The 16,140-nt window shown below is 33.9% G+C and overlaps 3 protein-coding genes across 4 annotated transcripts; 1 reads left to right on the top strand and 2 right to left on the bottom strand.

Annotated features, from left to right (window-relative positions):
• Positions 1-1,008: 1,008 nt before the first annotated feature.
• On the bottom strand, positions 1,009-5,149 carry LOC104213135 (uncharacterized). The gene is made up of 7 exons (XM_009762571.2): positions 5,043-5,149; positions 3,073-3,231; positions 2,378-2,437; positions 2,208-2,255; positions 2,058-2,111; positions 1,542-1,605; positions 1,009-1,445 (listed from the first exon to the last, which is right to left on the bottom strand). The coding sequence occupies exons 2-7, from the start codon at positions 3,214-3,216 to the stop codon at positions 1,369-1,371; spliced, it is 447 nt and encodes a 148-aa protein (XP_009760873.1). The 5' UTR covers positions 3,217-3,231; positions 5,043-5,149; the 3' UTR covers positions 1,009-1,368.
• A 6,824-nt stretch (positions 5,150-11,973) lies between these two features.
• LOC104213136 (casparian strip membrane protein 2) lies at positions 11,974-13,232 on the top strand. Its single transcript, XM_009762572.2, has 3 exons — positions 11,974-12,253; positions 12,604-12,727; positions 12,836-13,232. The coding sequence occupies exons 1-3, from the start codon at positions 12,039-12,041 to the stop codon at positions 13,049-13,051; spliced, it is 555 nt and encodes a 184-aa protein (XP_009760874.2). The 5' UTR covers positions 11,974-12,038; the 3' UTR covers positions 13,052-13,232.
• A 242-nt stretch (positions 13,233-13,474) lies between these two features.
• LOC104213138 (photosynthetic NDH subunit of lumenal location 2, chloroplastic) lies at positions 13,475-14,559 on the bottom strand. 2 transcript variants are annotated; one of them, XM_009762574.2, is made up of 3 exons: positions 14,096-14,559; positions 13,960-14,026; positions 13,475-13,871 (listed from the first exon to the last, which is right to left on the bottom strand). In XM_009762574.2, the coding sequence occupies exons 1-3, from the start codon at positions 14,440-14,442 to the stop codon at positions 13,773-13,775; spliced, it is 513 nt and encodes a 170-aa protein (XP_009760876.1). In that variant the 5' UTR covers positions 14,443-14,559; the 3' UTR covers positions 13,475-13,772. The 2 variants fall into 2 exon arrangements, with proteins under 2 accessions (XP_009760876.1, XP_009760875.1); XM_009762573.2 differs by having other exon boundaries at positions 13,960-14,559.
• Positions 14,560-16,140: the final 1,581 nt, after the last annotated feature.

Genomic DNA, 16,140 nt, shown 5'->3' with positions numbered 1-16,140 from the left:
CAATTATCCACCCATATTATCCATTAAAAATGGGTTGGATAATGAACATTTTAAAAATGGGTCAAATATGGATAAGAACTATATTATCCACTTAGAAACTGGATAACCAATGGATAACTAATGAGTTTAACTTTTGCATTTTGAAACTTTAAATTGGGGGTTTCTCAAGTTTTGGAGACTAGAGATTCTTCTAAAAGTGATCATATTCAAGAAGCCATGGATAATATGGATAACCATATTATCCGCCGGTTAATCCATTTTTTATCCGTGTTAAATATGGGTTGGATAAATTATCCGTTTTTTTGCATTATTCGGTTTAGTCCCGTCCCATATCCGATCCGACCCGTCCGTTTGCCACCCATATCTGGAACTAATGACTACTCAAATTGATGAGACAGCTCGCCATAACAAAAAAGAAAAAAGAAGAGAGCTGCAAAAAGTTTCTGTCTAGTTTTCAAAGAAATGTGAATTTTCTTTGGCGCATTTACAAGCAGCTAAGGCTTCTAGAAAGTAATAACCATATTGCGATCAATTCAATTCCAGCAATCTGACTGTAGTTGCACTGTTGAATCAACGATTTTTTTCTGAGTGTGTGCCTTGATCGTTTGGAGACACAATTGTCTTGAGTTTCAGCCATTTGTTTGAGCTTTGAGGCAAGCAAATAAAAAATCAGGTGTTTCAGATTATGTTACCTTTTTTAAGCTGATAGAACCTTCTGTCACTAGCAACAAGTTCTAGGGTCACAGGAACATACACTCTTTTGGGTTAAAAGATGTTGGCAAAATATGTAGCAGTAGGCACGAGATCGTAAACCGGGGTTGAAAAATTATATTACGTATATATAGGTAAAATATTAGGTTTTAGAGGTATATAACATATATTGAACACTTTTTGTCGGAAATTTTTTATTTTACTTCTTTCAAGTTTGAACACCTTGGGAAATTCCTGGCTTTGCCATTTCGTAAGTATGAAGTGCAGTATAATGTACTGAAAAGTGACAAACATTAATACTGCCAAAAAAAAATATGTATGGTCTCAACATTCATTACCATGATGATCTAGAATTTTGCCACCAAAAAGTATAATACATCACCATTTTGAGAATAGCATAGGCAGATGAGAAATGATCATTCTTGTGAAAAGAACTTGCACGTAGTTTTCTGAATTTTATGCAAGCAAATCAGCTTAGTATAGGACCACAACTCTAAAACTCAGTACAAAATTTTGCCATGAGAGCATTTATTCTTTCTTTTCTTCTTTTTTACCTCTATTAAGTATCTAGCCAGATTTACAACACCACTTTCAGTTAGTTCAGCAGGAATCTATGATGAGGCTGCTCCAAATGTCTCGGCTTTGGTGCTTCTGATTCTAAGAATTATTCTCATCATCGGCTGCTGATGTTCCGCTCTGGTCATCTAGCTGGTCAGAGCCGTTGTTGCTACCATCTGCAGCCAGATTTTAAACGGAGAAGGAAAGAGACAAAGGACTCGAGTTTAGTTCCAGTAAGAATGCAATACAGGAAATGGATTTTATGTACATACCTTCACCGGCATCTGTCAGAGAAGAAGCTGAGAGCCGAGTACGAAGTTGCTGGTGTGGCGTAGGCTGTTATCAAAGAATACATAAGTAATGCAATCTTTTTGTGATTAGTCGAATACAAATTGAGCATGCAGCAACTTGGAGCAGGGTGTGTGTTTGTATTTGTCATTTTTTTCTGTTGCTATCTATAAGACAAGTTTCTGTAGCCATCTTGTGGTTGGATTTAACTTCCTTATCTATGTCTACTTCAGGATTTAGTTCGAATATATAAAGGAAGATACAACTTCTCCTACTGAAACAAATAGTCAGGAAATCAAATGCTCGTCAACACATCGTTTCTCAAGGCTAGATACAAAAGTTTTGGAGTGAGTTGACCATTGGTTTGTTTAATTCCAGTCTAAGTTGTAATCTAACGAATCTAAACTCTAAAAAATGACAAAGGCAGAAAAAAAACCAAGTGTGTATTCAAACCAACAATGAAATTGGGAATGTATTTCCAGAGTAACAGGGTAACGCACCTCCAATTTTGGGCGAAGTGCCTCAGCAGGCGTTTTGGGCTTCTGTCCTCCTTGCTGCAAACGAAAAGAACATGGTATAAGACGATCAAACTTCAGCATTGAGCTTTAGCTAAAGATTGAATAGCCAAAAGTTAGGCTAGAGCTGTGTACCTTTCCTAATGCCCAGTCAGCAGAATCGAAGAAAGCACGTTCATGGTCCTTGAAAATGTAAAACAGGTTGATAGAGAATTCAATTAGGACAAATATTGAAGAAAAACTTAAAATACAAAGAAGAAAGAATTTGAGATACCAAAAGTTGAACTAAAACTTAAAATAATCACCTTAGATATCAATGGAGGTTTCTTTTTCACCAAGCCACCATACTTTTTCTTCAGTTCCTCCTGGATATATTAACAAGGAAAGGATTTATGCCCCGAATCTTAAGGAAAAGTTGACGGAAGTACTGTAAATGTTTCAACATTTTTGCAGTTAATCAAATTTCGAAGTCACTTTCCTAAACCGTTCATGACCTACAGAATCTTCCTCAAATACCCTTATAGGCTTATAGATGGATACTAGTCTTATGAACACAATTTCATTCACACGGTTTTATGGCACTGGAAAAAGAAACATAATATATGGGGATTGTTCCAAAAGATATTCGGATGCAAAAATGTATTCCTCCATCCTATATCACTTTAAAATATGCTGCATCAGTGGCTGGCATTTTAAATGGTTTGAGCTCCAAATACTGGAAATAAATAGGGATCAGTCTAGAAAAACTTTCGGTGCAAAAATATACTTTATCCCTATCATTTTAATGTATGCTTCATGATTGACTAGTATTATAAAAGCTCTGAGCTGCAAATGAAAGAACAAAGTAGACAGAGATTTTTTTTAACAAAAAACTTTTGGTGCAAACTTGTATTCCCTAATCGCTGTCGCTTTAACATAAGCTTCAGTATTGATTAGTATTGTAAAAGCTTTGAGCAAATGGAACCAATTAAGTGTAGAAACCGCAAATGCCAATATGTACCTCCTCCTCTTGAGATGGAACTTGGCTTTCTTCTACTTCTGAACCCTTTGGATCTTCTGCAAGGTCATCATTTTCTTCACCTTTAGGATGATCATTAATAACGTTTGGTTCCTTCACACTTTCATCTGCGCTTGGGTTTGACATATTGCACACTTGTCTCTGCAAAAATATAACTGGTTTATTATCACCCATAGGCCATAGCTAAGTCAAGCAGACACAGCTGCTCGCTGCTCTTCTGGATCGAGAACTCTTTGCTTGAAACATTTTAATGGATTCCATGACAAGCAAAGCCAAAATATTGGGCATCTTCCAGTTAAATTTTGAAATTCAAGGTATTCTCTTAAATAAATCTAAACTGAATGCAAAAAGTTTCGATTGTTCCACAAATCAGAAAATGACAGTAAACAGAGGTAAGCATTAACAAATAAATGAATGTAAAATCAATAAATCAAGAATCATTGTATATGAAATCTTAGGTAACAAATGCAAAACCAAAAGTCGACAACATAGTGCCAGGATAACATAAAGCTCAATATAAATGCTCTTAAAGGATCAAGAACAAAAGAATCTAAAAGCATATGTAGTCCGAGGTAACAAATGCAAAACCAACAGTTGTACATACCAATCCACTGCCCTGGATAACATAAAGCTCCGTATAAATGCTTTTGATCTTTAATCGAATTTATGGCTAACACACCCATGTTGCGTGTTCTTCCAAGATACCACATACTGTGGTAGCTCTACATAAATGCTTAAAGGATCATAGATTACATAAACCAATTTCATTCTACAAACTTTTTGTTTTTTTAACTGTGGTGGCACGTGGTGTCCGTGCCAGCTTGTGCGCACCTCGTCTAATTCCGCCGGATACCTACTACCTCCCACCACCAAAGGTAAATTTTGTCCACCAAAGTTTGGACAAATGGAAAGAAATCACCTAACGTTTTTTTGCCTCCGTTGGGATTTAAACCTGAGAGCTCATGTTCTCAACTCACTTCATTAACCACTAAGCCGCACTCTTGGGTGCTTGAGTCTACAAACTTCTTCTTTTTTCAGGGGATAATTTAGAAAAGATCGAGGGCTAGTGGCACCCAGATCAAATTACAATGGATAATGGACCCTCCCCCCTCCCCCTACCCTTCTCCACTTACATACCACACTTATGTCTGCAAGGCCCTTGACGTGCCTAACCCACACATCACGCGTTGCGCTCTTACCGCTACACCAAAGCCCTAGGGGCCACCAGTGTACATACTTAAATCCAACATCAATGGATATCCAATCGACTTAATCAATACACAATAAACTGAAGAGTTGAATCACTGCTCATGACCAAGAAAAGAAAGAGTTCTTTCAGAGAAAAAGGAAGAAAAACAAATTAAGACGGAAATAATTTAGATATTCCTATTAGTCTACATGTCAGTTTCTAGTTTGATACGTTGGCCAGATACCATACAAAAACAACAGTTTTACACAGCTGAATTGATTATAAATTTCACGATTTCAAGCTTATTTATCAGTTTTTTTCTTTTTTCAAGATATCAATTTACACAGATTATACTATATCAAGGAGCCAAGCTAATAAACATGCAAGAGAAGCAAAAGAAGGGGAAAACTATGTTATAAATTGCCAGTTCAAGAAACATGAAATGTAATGCATAGATTCAGTAATCCACATCAATTTAAGCACCAAATCAATCATTTCAATTTTTCATAGTCAAATTTGAGTCATTACTAAAATCCCAATTTAACCCATGACAGAAAAGCAGATTATCAAATGATAACTTAATCATGAGATTAAAATACACAAAAAAGAAAAATTCAATCTCGATAGAAACCCAATAAGCAATACATATTGAATATTGCCACCTTTAAAGAAAATAAAATAGAAAGCATGGAACCGAGAAAATCAGTTTCTTGATATGGGAAAAGAATAAAGAGAATAAGGAGAAGAAGTAAAAGAAACGTACCTGGAATCTGAAGTGAAGGTGGGTGGAAACCGATGAGTTTTACCAGAAATATGGAACAGAAAGAAGACAGCAAATAAACTGGAATATGGAAAAAAGGTTGCGTCCTCATTCCACAGGAGAATATGGCCTTCTTCTATTGACATCTGTTTTGGGCTCGGGTTGTTTCTTGGAGCCCAAATTGCTGCTCATAGCCCAATTATTGAGATCCGCTAAAAAGGTAGAAATGACACCACTAAGCATGTTGTTTAAAATATATTCACAATTTATAATATATTTAAAGATTAGCCAATTCTCTCAAACTTCAAGACCGGCGTCCTGGGATTTAAACCTCAAAGTCCAAATTTCAGGATATCGTGTCCTGAAGTTCAAAAATTGTGTCCAAAAATTCGAATCTTTATGTCCTAAATTTTAAATTAGCAGCTCAAAAATTCAGGACACTTAATCCTGAATTGTACATTAGCAGCTCAAGAATTTAGGACACTAAGTCCTGAATTCCAAATTAGCAGCTCAAAAATTCAAGATACAAAAATTCAGAATACTTAGTCCCGAAGTTTTGGTGAATTGGCTAATCTTTAATTATAATTATATTGTAAATTATGGATATATCCAAAACTACTGTTTTAAAAGTGGCTACTGGTGCACTACGCCCGCAAAATGGGAGGATTTGCATGAATAGGATCATTAAGGCTGTTGTTTAAATTTTATTCCCATTTTGGAGAAATTCAAAAATAGCCAAATTTACAAGTGGTCATTCAAAAATAGTCATAGTTTCAAAAGTAATCGAAATTTATCCACTTTTCATGTAATGATAAATCTGAACGAAAATACTGTTCAAAATCAGAAAAAATACTTCAATACAATATACATGAGTTCCAAAATATTTATACTGGAACTGTAGTATAATATACCGGTCCAGCATAATATACTGGAGATTGGAGCACCGATGCTCCAATCTCTAGTATTATACTGGAACTTTCCGCGTGTTGGAGTTCCAACATAATATGCTGGAAGTTCATACACAGGTGTACCGATCTCCAATATATTATGCTGAAACTTTCCGTATTGCACCAAAATAATGGCTATTTTTCAATGACTTTACAAACGCTGACTATTTTTGAATGACCAGTCCGAAAACTGGCTAGCCCGTGCTATTTTAACTATAAAAAAATTATAAAAAATAGCATCACGGATCATAACTTTCACAAGCGGGTGAAGAATGTAAAATTAAACTTTCACAAGTTATGTTGTGTAAGTCATAAGTTTGGTACAAATTGTTCACAAGTTTTCCTGGATAGACAAAACTTACCTTGTACATGAAGAGATCACAATGCTTTTTATCTTTTAAGATGTTCTACAACGTATTTTGAAATTAAAATATTGGAGTATTCATTTTGTTTCTTACAATCTTTAGGCAGGGGGACGTAATTGTTATTATTTGTTACGAAATTTTTGCACTAACTCATCCTTGATATCCAATGATTCATCAAAATGTTCCTACAAACTCCGAGACTTTAAAAACCATTCAGACAAGATTATCCTTTTGTATCCTTGATCACAAAATTAATTATGTTTGAATAATTAGTAAAATATTGTTTTATATCAAAATTAAACGGAAAAATATTGAGTAATATACAAACATAGACCTTGAAAACACGAAGTACTTTCTAATAATTTCTGAAAATAAGATGATTCAGTGTCCATCTATCTCTGATAGAGTTTAATGTTTTAAAAGGATAATTTATTTGATACAAGTAGTTTGTTTTTACACGAGAAACATAAACCAACTGACTCTGTAATAGTGACCATGACGTGGTGGAGACAGGATTTTCGCTAACGACATTCAAAAAATAAAAAAAGTTAAAAAAGATTGTTGCTACTAAGAATTGAACCATCGACCTTATAAAGGTTTTGAACCCACGTACCCATTAAGCTATGCTTTTGGGCTATGTCAAGGGGATTCAAAATATAATATATAAAGGTAAAAAATAGGTTTTGTCTAATCTTCACAATGTAATTTTTCGGCGGAGGAGGTTCGGGTGAACCCCTTCTTGTTAGTATACTGTATTCGCAAAATAATTCCGGAGAAGAAAAATAACATATAAACGAAAATGTAGAAGAAACAGAATTTAATCCGAGCCCGCTGAATTCACAATGTTTCCTTAAGAAACTTAATCCCCTCCTAGTATCTAAGGTTGTGGATTATTTCACCCCAGGATAGAATGGATTATACATTGGTATAGCGGTACTTCAAACCCCAGTGTTTCAACGAACACAAATGGCGGCAGCAAATCACACTTACGTTGTTTGTTTTGTAAGAAAACAATGCAGAAAGGAAGATGAGAATTCAGAAATTTCGTAAGGAAAATCTGAGGGAATGGTCTGCTATTTATAGCCAGCAGGTTGGGTTTAAATGAAGAGGTGCAACTCTTCAGAGTGACTGTTGTGACTGTTTGCGTAAGAACGACTATCACATAAATGGCTACTTACGTAAAACAAAATAGGAAATCAAAACGCGGGGGAAAATTAATTTACCGTTACAAAAATGGCTAATTTGGATTAAAATAATATTATGTTAATCTTAATATTAACAAATAAATTTGGTCTGAAAAATTAATCAATCAATCGATTTGACCAAAGCCGAAGATGAGCGACGAGGACGACGGTGCGAGACTTGTCTTCTTCTTAACTTTTTAAGAGCTAGAAGAAGAGCAATTGTATATATACCTATCAAAAGTCTTTTCGTCCTCCAATATGGGACAATATCCCTTTGTTAAGGAGGGAAACTCAAATATTTCATTTTTCCTCTATTTTCCATTCACCATCTTTTAAGCTAAACCAAGCTTAAAAAACCCAACACTTCTGCCCTTAAATCCGGCTGAAATTAAAAAATAGCCAGATTTATAAGTGGTAATTGAAAAATAGCCACAGTTTTAAAGTAATCGAAATTTAGCCATTTTTCATGTAAAGATAAATCTGAACGAAAACACTGTTTAAAATTCGAAAAAAAAAATTTCAGCATAATATACTAGAGTTCTAGTATAATTTACTTGACTTCCAGTATGATATACTGGAGTTCGAGTATCATATACTGGACTTCCGGCATAATATACTGGTCCAACATAATATGCTGGAAGTTCATACACAAGTGCTCCAATCTCCAGTATATTATACTGGAAGTTCATACACAGGTGCACCAATCTCTAGTATATTATGCTGGAGCTTTCCGTGTTGTAGCAAAATAGTGGCTATTTTCTAATGACTTTGCAAACACTGACTATTTTTCAATGACCAATCCGAAAACTGGCTAGCCCGTGCTATTTTTACCTAAATCCGCCCTTGACCATGACGTAAAAATTGCACGGGATGCCCTATTTGGTCGCCCTCATTTAACCTATACCCATTTTTTTTTATTTTTTTCAACTTGTACTCACTTTTTAAACAACTTCAGCCCCTCTTCCTCCTCCCCCTCCTTCTCCTCCTTCTTCCTTATGTTGTTGTTGGTGCTGCTATGAAACTTCAGTTCATGGGATGATTGCCATAAATATGTTTATCAGATTATTTAAAAATAAATTATAAATAATTACGTGAGTTAGTAGACAATAATTTGTAAATATTTCCACGTACGTAAGTTAGTAGACAATGATAATTCTGTTCTTTTCACGCTTATTGTTTCCAAAATTTATGATTTAGATACTGTTGGCAATCTGATTATTTATCTAGTATGTTAGAAAGCCTTTTCAAAAATTTCAGCTTATATAGTGCTGAAGTTTTTACAAATGAACTAAATAACTTCAGCATCTTCTGCTGAAGTTTTTGAAAAGGCTTTATGACAAAATTAATGAATGCAGGACAAAAAAAACTTCAACTTTTTGTGCTTAATTTTTTACAAATGAACTAAATAACTTCAGCATCTTCTGCTAAAGTTTTTGAAAAAGCTTATCCAGGACAAAAAGACTTTATCTTATTTAGTGCTGAAATTTTTATAAATGAACTAAATAACTTCAGCATCTTCTGCTGAAGTTTTGAAAAAGCTTATCCAGGACAAAAAAAACTTTAGCTTATTTAGTGCTGAAATTTTTATAAATGAACTAAATAACTTCAGCATCTTCTGCTGAAGTTTGTGAAAAAGCTTAATTGACAAAACTAATGAATCCAGGACAAAAAAACTTCAGCTTATTTAGTGCAATTACAAACAAAAACTTCAGCAAATAGAGAACAAAATATCAGCTACTATGCTTAAGTTTAGCAATTACAAACAAAAACTTCAGCACATTTGGTTCAGCAAACTTGCTACTTCAGGCTCGTCTACTAGAATGCTGAAGTTTTGCGTGATTGCCTTTGTTACTTCAGCCCCGTATGCTGAAATTACGCGAAAAAGTGAATACGTTTGCAATTTTTTTTGGCAAAGCGGACACAAGTTAAAACGTGACCCAAAAAGTGAATATAAATGAAATGCCCCGACCATGACTAGCTCACAAACATGTACGTACTTGGTAGGTAAGGAGTCTTATTATCTTGACTCATATCACATGTTTCTAATCATGTGTGGCTTCATAAATATATAATTTCATATGTCATAAGATCTCCTTTCTTTATTTGTATATTTGGTTGCTACCTTTCATTTTCTTGCTCATTGCATCATTCTTGATCACATTCAAAGCGTTCTAGACCTCTTGCTAATAATTAGGTTTAATGAAAATTCTAGCAAGGGGCAAATGTATATCCTTTTCATCTTGAAATTGGGTGTAGATCAGTATATTTTTTAAAGATTTCAGTATCTGAATTTTATTGGCCGACTAAAGAGGTAAATGTACTCCTTACCAAAAGATTCTACACTCGAATTCAAGGCCCGGCAATCTCACACTTGGAGAAAGGTGTTGCAGGCAAGAGAATATGTTGAACCTAATTTGCTTTGGGATATTCGAAGTGAAACTAATTATATACACTTTTGGTGGAATAACTGAACCGGGCTTGGTCCAATTGGCTACTCTGGTTGATGCGGAATAAACTAAAATATTATATGCACAGTTTTCAGCTTATTTGTAAATCTATTTGGGTGAAAGTATTACCAATTAAAATTTCCTTACTAGTATAAGCCTTTGGGTGCAGAGAGTTTTTCTTTTTCTTTACCCTCTCAATCCATCCACGATATTGCATATATTAGAGAGCATGTGGTAGAGTTAAGTAATGTTACGTGGATCTAGGGGTGGTAAAATGGTTAAAAGAAAACAGTTATTCACCCATATTATCCATTATAAAATTGGTTATTCATCTATATCCATTACAAAATTGGTTGGATAATTATCTTTTTAAAAACGGGTCAAATATGGATAATAACCATATTATCTACTTAGAAAATGGATAACCAATGGATAACTAATAATTTTAACTTTTACATTTGTACAACATCAAATTGGGAGTTAGAAATGACACCAGGTAGCCACTGTGCTAAAGGGCCATTATTTAAGAATTAGCAAGTGCTTCCTGAATTTCACTTTTTCAATTCAATTTTTCAAGACAAAAATGTCATGAATTGTCCTGAAGTTACGATTTTTAATTTAAAATTTCAGGACAAAAATAAATACTGGCATTCTCTAAATAGCATCCTTGAGAATGGCTATCTGTGCACTTGCCCTAATTGGGAGTTACTCAAGTTTGGGAGACTAGGAATTCTCCCAAAAGTGATCATATTCAAGAAGCCATGGATAATATGTTTATCCATATTATCCGCCGGCTAACCCGTTTTTTCTCTGTATTAAATATGAGGCGGGCCGAAAATAATTTATCTCTTTTTATATTATCCGTCATTGACCCACCCATGTCCGATCGGACTCGCCTGTTTACCACCCCTACGTGGATCCTTCATTTACCTTGACGTACTTGTATTATTAGATGGGCGTGATAAGAGCATGTTGTGAATCCTTCAAAATACACACTATGATTTAGCAAAAGAACTTGACGTACTCGTACAGAATACTTGCAAATATATACTTGTATCTGAATTCTGATATGTGCCGATAAAGGAATCTGTGTAACATAGTAGCGAAATAAATTTGTGTACGAGTGCATAAATCATAATGCCAACGAATCAAAGGCAGCCTAAGAAAAAGAAATGAAAACAAAAGATTAACAACTAGAAATTAGTTAGATTTAACCTACTCCATGAACTCTTTCTTTGCTTTCTTTCTCATCGTTAATTAAATAGTAAGCCTAGGATTATCAATCACTAAACTTTCTCGTATTATAAAGAATATACATCGTACTTGATTCTCACATTTCTAGTATTCTTATGTTCAAGTACAACTTTATGCCTAATCCAAAAAACCACTTGGAATAAACTCAAAGCTATGGAGAACTCACCTTTCCTCTACCTAAAGCATTGGCCTTAACAACCTAATAATCTACGAGCATTGGCCAAAAAAAAATAAATCATTATGGTTAATTAGGACCATAGATTATTATTAGTAAATTATCATATGACTAGGGAGGGTAATGGAGCGGTGCGGGTGCGGGGCAGTTAAAAACAACAAATTTTGCTTTGCGGGGCGGGGCGGGTTGAAATCTTCGCGGGTTTGCGCCGCAACCGCCCCGCACCATTTGTCATTCCTACATATGACTTAGTGTGCGTGACACAAATGATCATAAGTGGGCTTGCAAAATTTTTTGGAAAAAAAAAATTGGAGAAAGAATGTAGCAGTTTCTGCATTAATAAATTTAAAGTACAAGTTATGGAGAAAGTAGAGCAGGTAATAAAAAGTCAAATGCAAATCTTAACCATATACTTGTACCTTAAATTTGATTGATTAGATAAGCAAATGAACAATTAATTATATGTCACCGTTACCTAACATCCACTCAAAGTAGTTCTTAATGGTAAATTTGCTGCATGTTTTGGTTCCCAAATTAGTATAAATACACGGTTACACTTATGTCACAACAGGCTTAACATACAAATCACAACAGTAAATTTGATTTGAGTTAAAATTGAAATTAAAAATGAAGGCAACATCAATTGAAGCTGGAGAAGCATCAAAAGCCAAAGTTCATGGAGTTAACAGAGGAATCTCAGTATTTGATCTCATTTTACGTATTGCTGCACTTGTTGGAACCTTAGGAAGTGCTGTTGCAATGGGTACTGCAGATCAAGCACTTTCCTTTAGTACACAGATTGTAAATTTTGAGGCTCAATATGATGATATCGACGCGTTTAAGTAAGCAAATCCCAACATATTACTTCAAAAAAAAAAAAAAAATTAATCTTTGTTGTTAGATTGTATTTGACAAGAGTGGGTTGCTCTGGTGAGCACCCTCCACTTCCAACTAAGAGGTTGTGAGTTCGAGTCACCCCAAGAGCAAGGTGGGGAGTTCTTGGAGGGAGGAATGCCGAAGGTCTATCAGAAACAGCCTCTCTACCCCAAGGTAGGGGTAAGGTATGCGTACACACTATACACTACCCACCCCTGACCCTACTGGTGGGATTATACTGAGTGGTTGTTATTGTTGTTGTTGTTAGATTGTATTGAAATGTTAACTAACTCATTATTTTTGTTTTGTGGTAAAGGTTTTTTGTTACTGTGAATGCTATAGCTTGTGGATATCTTGCTCTTTCTATTTCTGTTTCTATCTTTCACATTATTAGAAGAAGAGCAGGAAAGAGCAGAGTTTTGCTCATCTTTTTAGACGCGGTAATGTATTTAATTTTTACTATATAAATATATAGTTACTTCATATTTACACTTATTGCAAGCCTATGAAATTGTGCTGATATGTTTTGTACTTTGAAATTTTTGAAGATAATGCTGGTTTTTATCACATCTGGAGCATCAGCAGCAGCCGCGATTGTGTATTTAGCACATAATGGGAATACTTCAACTAACTGGTTTTCGATATGTCAACAGTATACAGATTTCTGCCAGCGTTCTGCTGGATCGCTCATTGGATCTTTTGGTGCAATGGCGTTGCTGGTTCTCCTTATTATTTTGTCAGCTATCGCGTTATCCAGGCGCTAAATTGTTAAAAAAACTGGCTACACTTGCAATTGCTAGCCTTTGTGTTTCTGTTTGTGTGTATTGTGTTTTGAATTTTCATTAGTTGCTTTTCATTGTATTTTTCACAACATGAAACTTGTATCTAGATTGCCATTTATCCACATGAATATTCAAAAATGAAAAGATTTCCTGTTTTCTGCTATGTTTTGTAATACTTGGAAATATACAGGAGCGGGGGCGGAGGAAGTGTGTTAGCAACGGGTTCAACTGAACTCATAACTTTCGACGTGGAGTAAAAATTTATTAAAATTACAAAAATAGTAGATATAAACTCGAACTTTAAAAAGATAGTGGATTCAATGTTAAAGAAATCTTAAAAGCTGAACCCACAGAATTTAAATCCTGGATTCGCCTATGTTAACATGAGTATTCATCTTCAAAATCTTAAGAACAATCCACATTTCAATAAGCAGAAACTGTTATTTACAATATAGATGGTTTCAGAAATGGCCATCAAAATTATATACTCATAGGCTTCAATTTGCTAATTGAAGAAAGCCAATAAGAACCTTTTCATTTTTCTTTTTGAACAAAATAATGAACATGAAATGAGACTATTTCAACTGCTATTGTAGATAATTTCGATATTTCTTCACCACTTACTGAAGCAGACTCGTTACATTTGCTAAACCAACGCGATTTTCGTACCATTCACTCACCTTTGATGTGCAAACTCTTGATATTATGCAAGTAATGCCACCAATTCATCAATTGATTTCAGTGTCTTCTCATAGAATACACGAGATTCGTATACCTTTGGAGTTCGAATATAGTAGTCAAACTGAAAAAAGAGAGGAAAATACATATAAATACTCATACCAGACTTAAAAATCTTGAAATTTTTCTATGATAAGGAAATAGGACAGTACCTCAGCCATGTTATCAGTCAACTCATTGGCAGTTTTAACAAAAGCCTCTTTTCGGCTTTCAGGCACCCTGGATAAGGCATTCTTCATATCCTGCTTAAGATAAGCTGATTTAAGACGAATGTAAAACAAGACATACCTCCATGACATGGTTTCCAACATTTCCTTAATGCTATGTAGTCCATCTGCTGTTTGACGAATTCGTGCCACTGCATCTTCAGGGGATAATCCGGGCTCGAAAAAATGTTCCCTTAAAAATGATCGAACGCCCCAATTTTCAGCCAATGCTAATGGGGTTGATTGTAGGCCTAGTGTCAATGAAGTGGCTAGAATTGTCGTGACTAGTTTTCGCCTGCACGAGAATTTTTCTTCATCAGCTGATAAATTTGCTTGGATTTTGGGTAATGTGTTGTATTTTGTGTGATGATTTTTGGTTATGGTGATTTTTGGATGTAACAAAGTTGCAGGATTTGTAAAGGTGCTCATGTTTGTGTTACCAAGTTAAAGAGTGTTGCTTTGAAATGTAATGTCCATAGCTGAGTTTTGGGTAAGTATTTTTGGTTGGATAATAATTGCTTCCTCTGAATCCAAAATGGACCTTAGCTTTTGGTGACTTGGCGTTTCTTTATCCTCTTTATTTGTTTTTGAAGAATGTTCTTTTCCTCCAACAGACTTGTGTTGGGTCAAATTCTCAAGAGTTGTGAAGTCTAGTAGTAGTTAATAATCGACCCATTTTGGAATGGAATTGTTAATTCTGGGCTGGCCTGTTTACTTTGAAACCAACCAAGAACACTAGCCTCATTTTGTAGCCTAGTAGCTAATGGCCTACAAACATGTATACTTCTTGAGAAGAATTAACATAAATAGCTGTCCACCTAACCACTTAAACTAAAAATAGTTGGTATATATATACTAGTTTTAGGGTACGCGTTTTACGCTTGTACCTATATCAATAAGAATACAATTTTTAAAATTATATAAATATTATTAAATAATGTGTTTGAGTTATTAAACTTTATCAAAGAAAAAAATATAAGTTCGTAAAAATTATAAATATTAACATAGTATATTCAATAGAGCAATGTCTTTTAATAATTGCATACAAAAAGTAGTTTTATATTAAATCAAAATATATATTTAGTCTATATCGTGTTTATGTCTTCTCAAATGAATTTGAGAATAGTTTTTGAAAAAAAAATTATTTTTTTTAAATCTTCCAGGGCTATGTGTTTTCACTGAAAATAAAAAGAAAGTATGATAACTTGTGAAATTGAACTGATAAAATTATAGATCAGAATATAATTTAAGATGTATATATTGAATAATGACTGAGGACTTTCATGAACAAACTTTTTTCTTTTATTGAGTTAGCTATATAGGATCAATATTCAATAATTTCAGCAATTTATTTTATTACTCAGACATAATTTTTTAAAAGACATGTAAGTTTCTTACAAAAAATTACTCATTAAGATGGGAAACACGCTAAAAAAATATAAGTTCCTAAAAGATGCAAAGTATTTCAAAGTTTTCTCCTACTCAAACCATATATTATTCTGTTATCAATTTGTGTAATATTTAAACACATTTAATAATTAGAGTAATATTTAATTAGGTAGAAAATCTCTTACTTTTAATAGTAACAATATATGGAAACATCTAGTTAGAATTATAAGTTCCCTAATAAGAAGAATGAATATGAACATATTTTCATGGAAGTTGCCGTGTTGATACATAAGGAAAAGAAATGTAATGATTCTATATCTACTTTAAATTCATTAATATTAGGACAATTCTAACATAATTCAAAGAAGGAAAGACTTAATATTTAAAATTTTAGTTAGTTTTAAAGTTCTAAATATTAGGAAAATAACCAAATTACGATTTTGTCTAATATAAAATTTATTATTAAAGGATAAAAAAGAAGGGACTTCGTGCTTTTAATATATATATATATATAATCAATGTATAATCTACGTATATTTATTAGAAAAATTAAACAGTGAATCTAGCCGGCTACTTGCGTAAAGCTCCCTTAAGGAAATATGTATGCTTGACTTAGAATGTTGTTAGAGGTATTTTGGTTTACAATCTAATATGCGAGGATTTTAAGCAAGAAACTTTATGAGGTGAATCATAATGCGAGAAATGTTATGCGATGAATAATAATGCAAGAATTGCTTT

This window comes from Nicotiana sylvestris, chromosome 10 (assembly GCF_000393655.2).
Source record: "Nicotiana sylvestris chromosome 10, ASM39365v2, whole genome shotgun sequence".
NCBI classification, from domain to species: domain Eukaryota; kingdom Viridiplantae; phylum Streptophyta; class Magnoliopsida; order Solanales; family Solanaceae; genus Nicotiana; species Nicotiana sylvestris.
The sequence above is the reverse complement of the archived record's forward strand: the minus strand, read 5'-3'. Positions and strand labels throughout refer to the sequence as shown.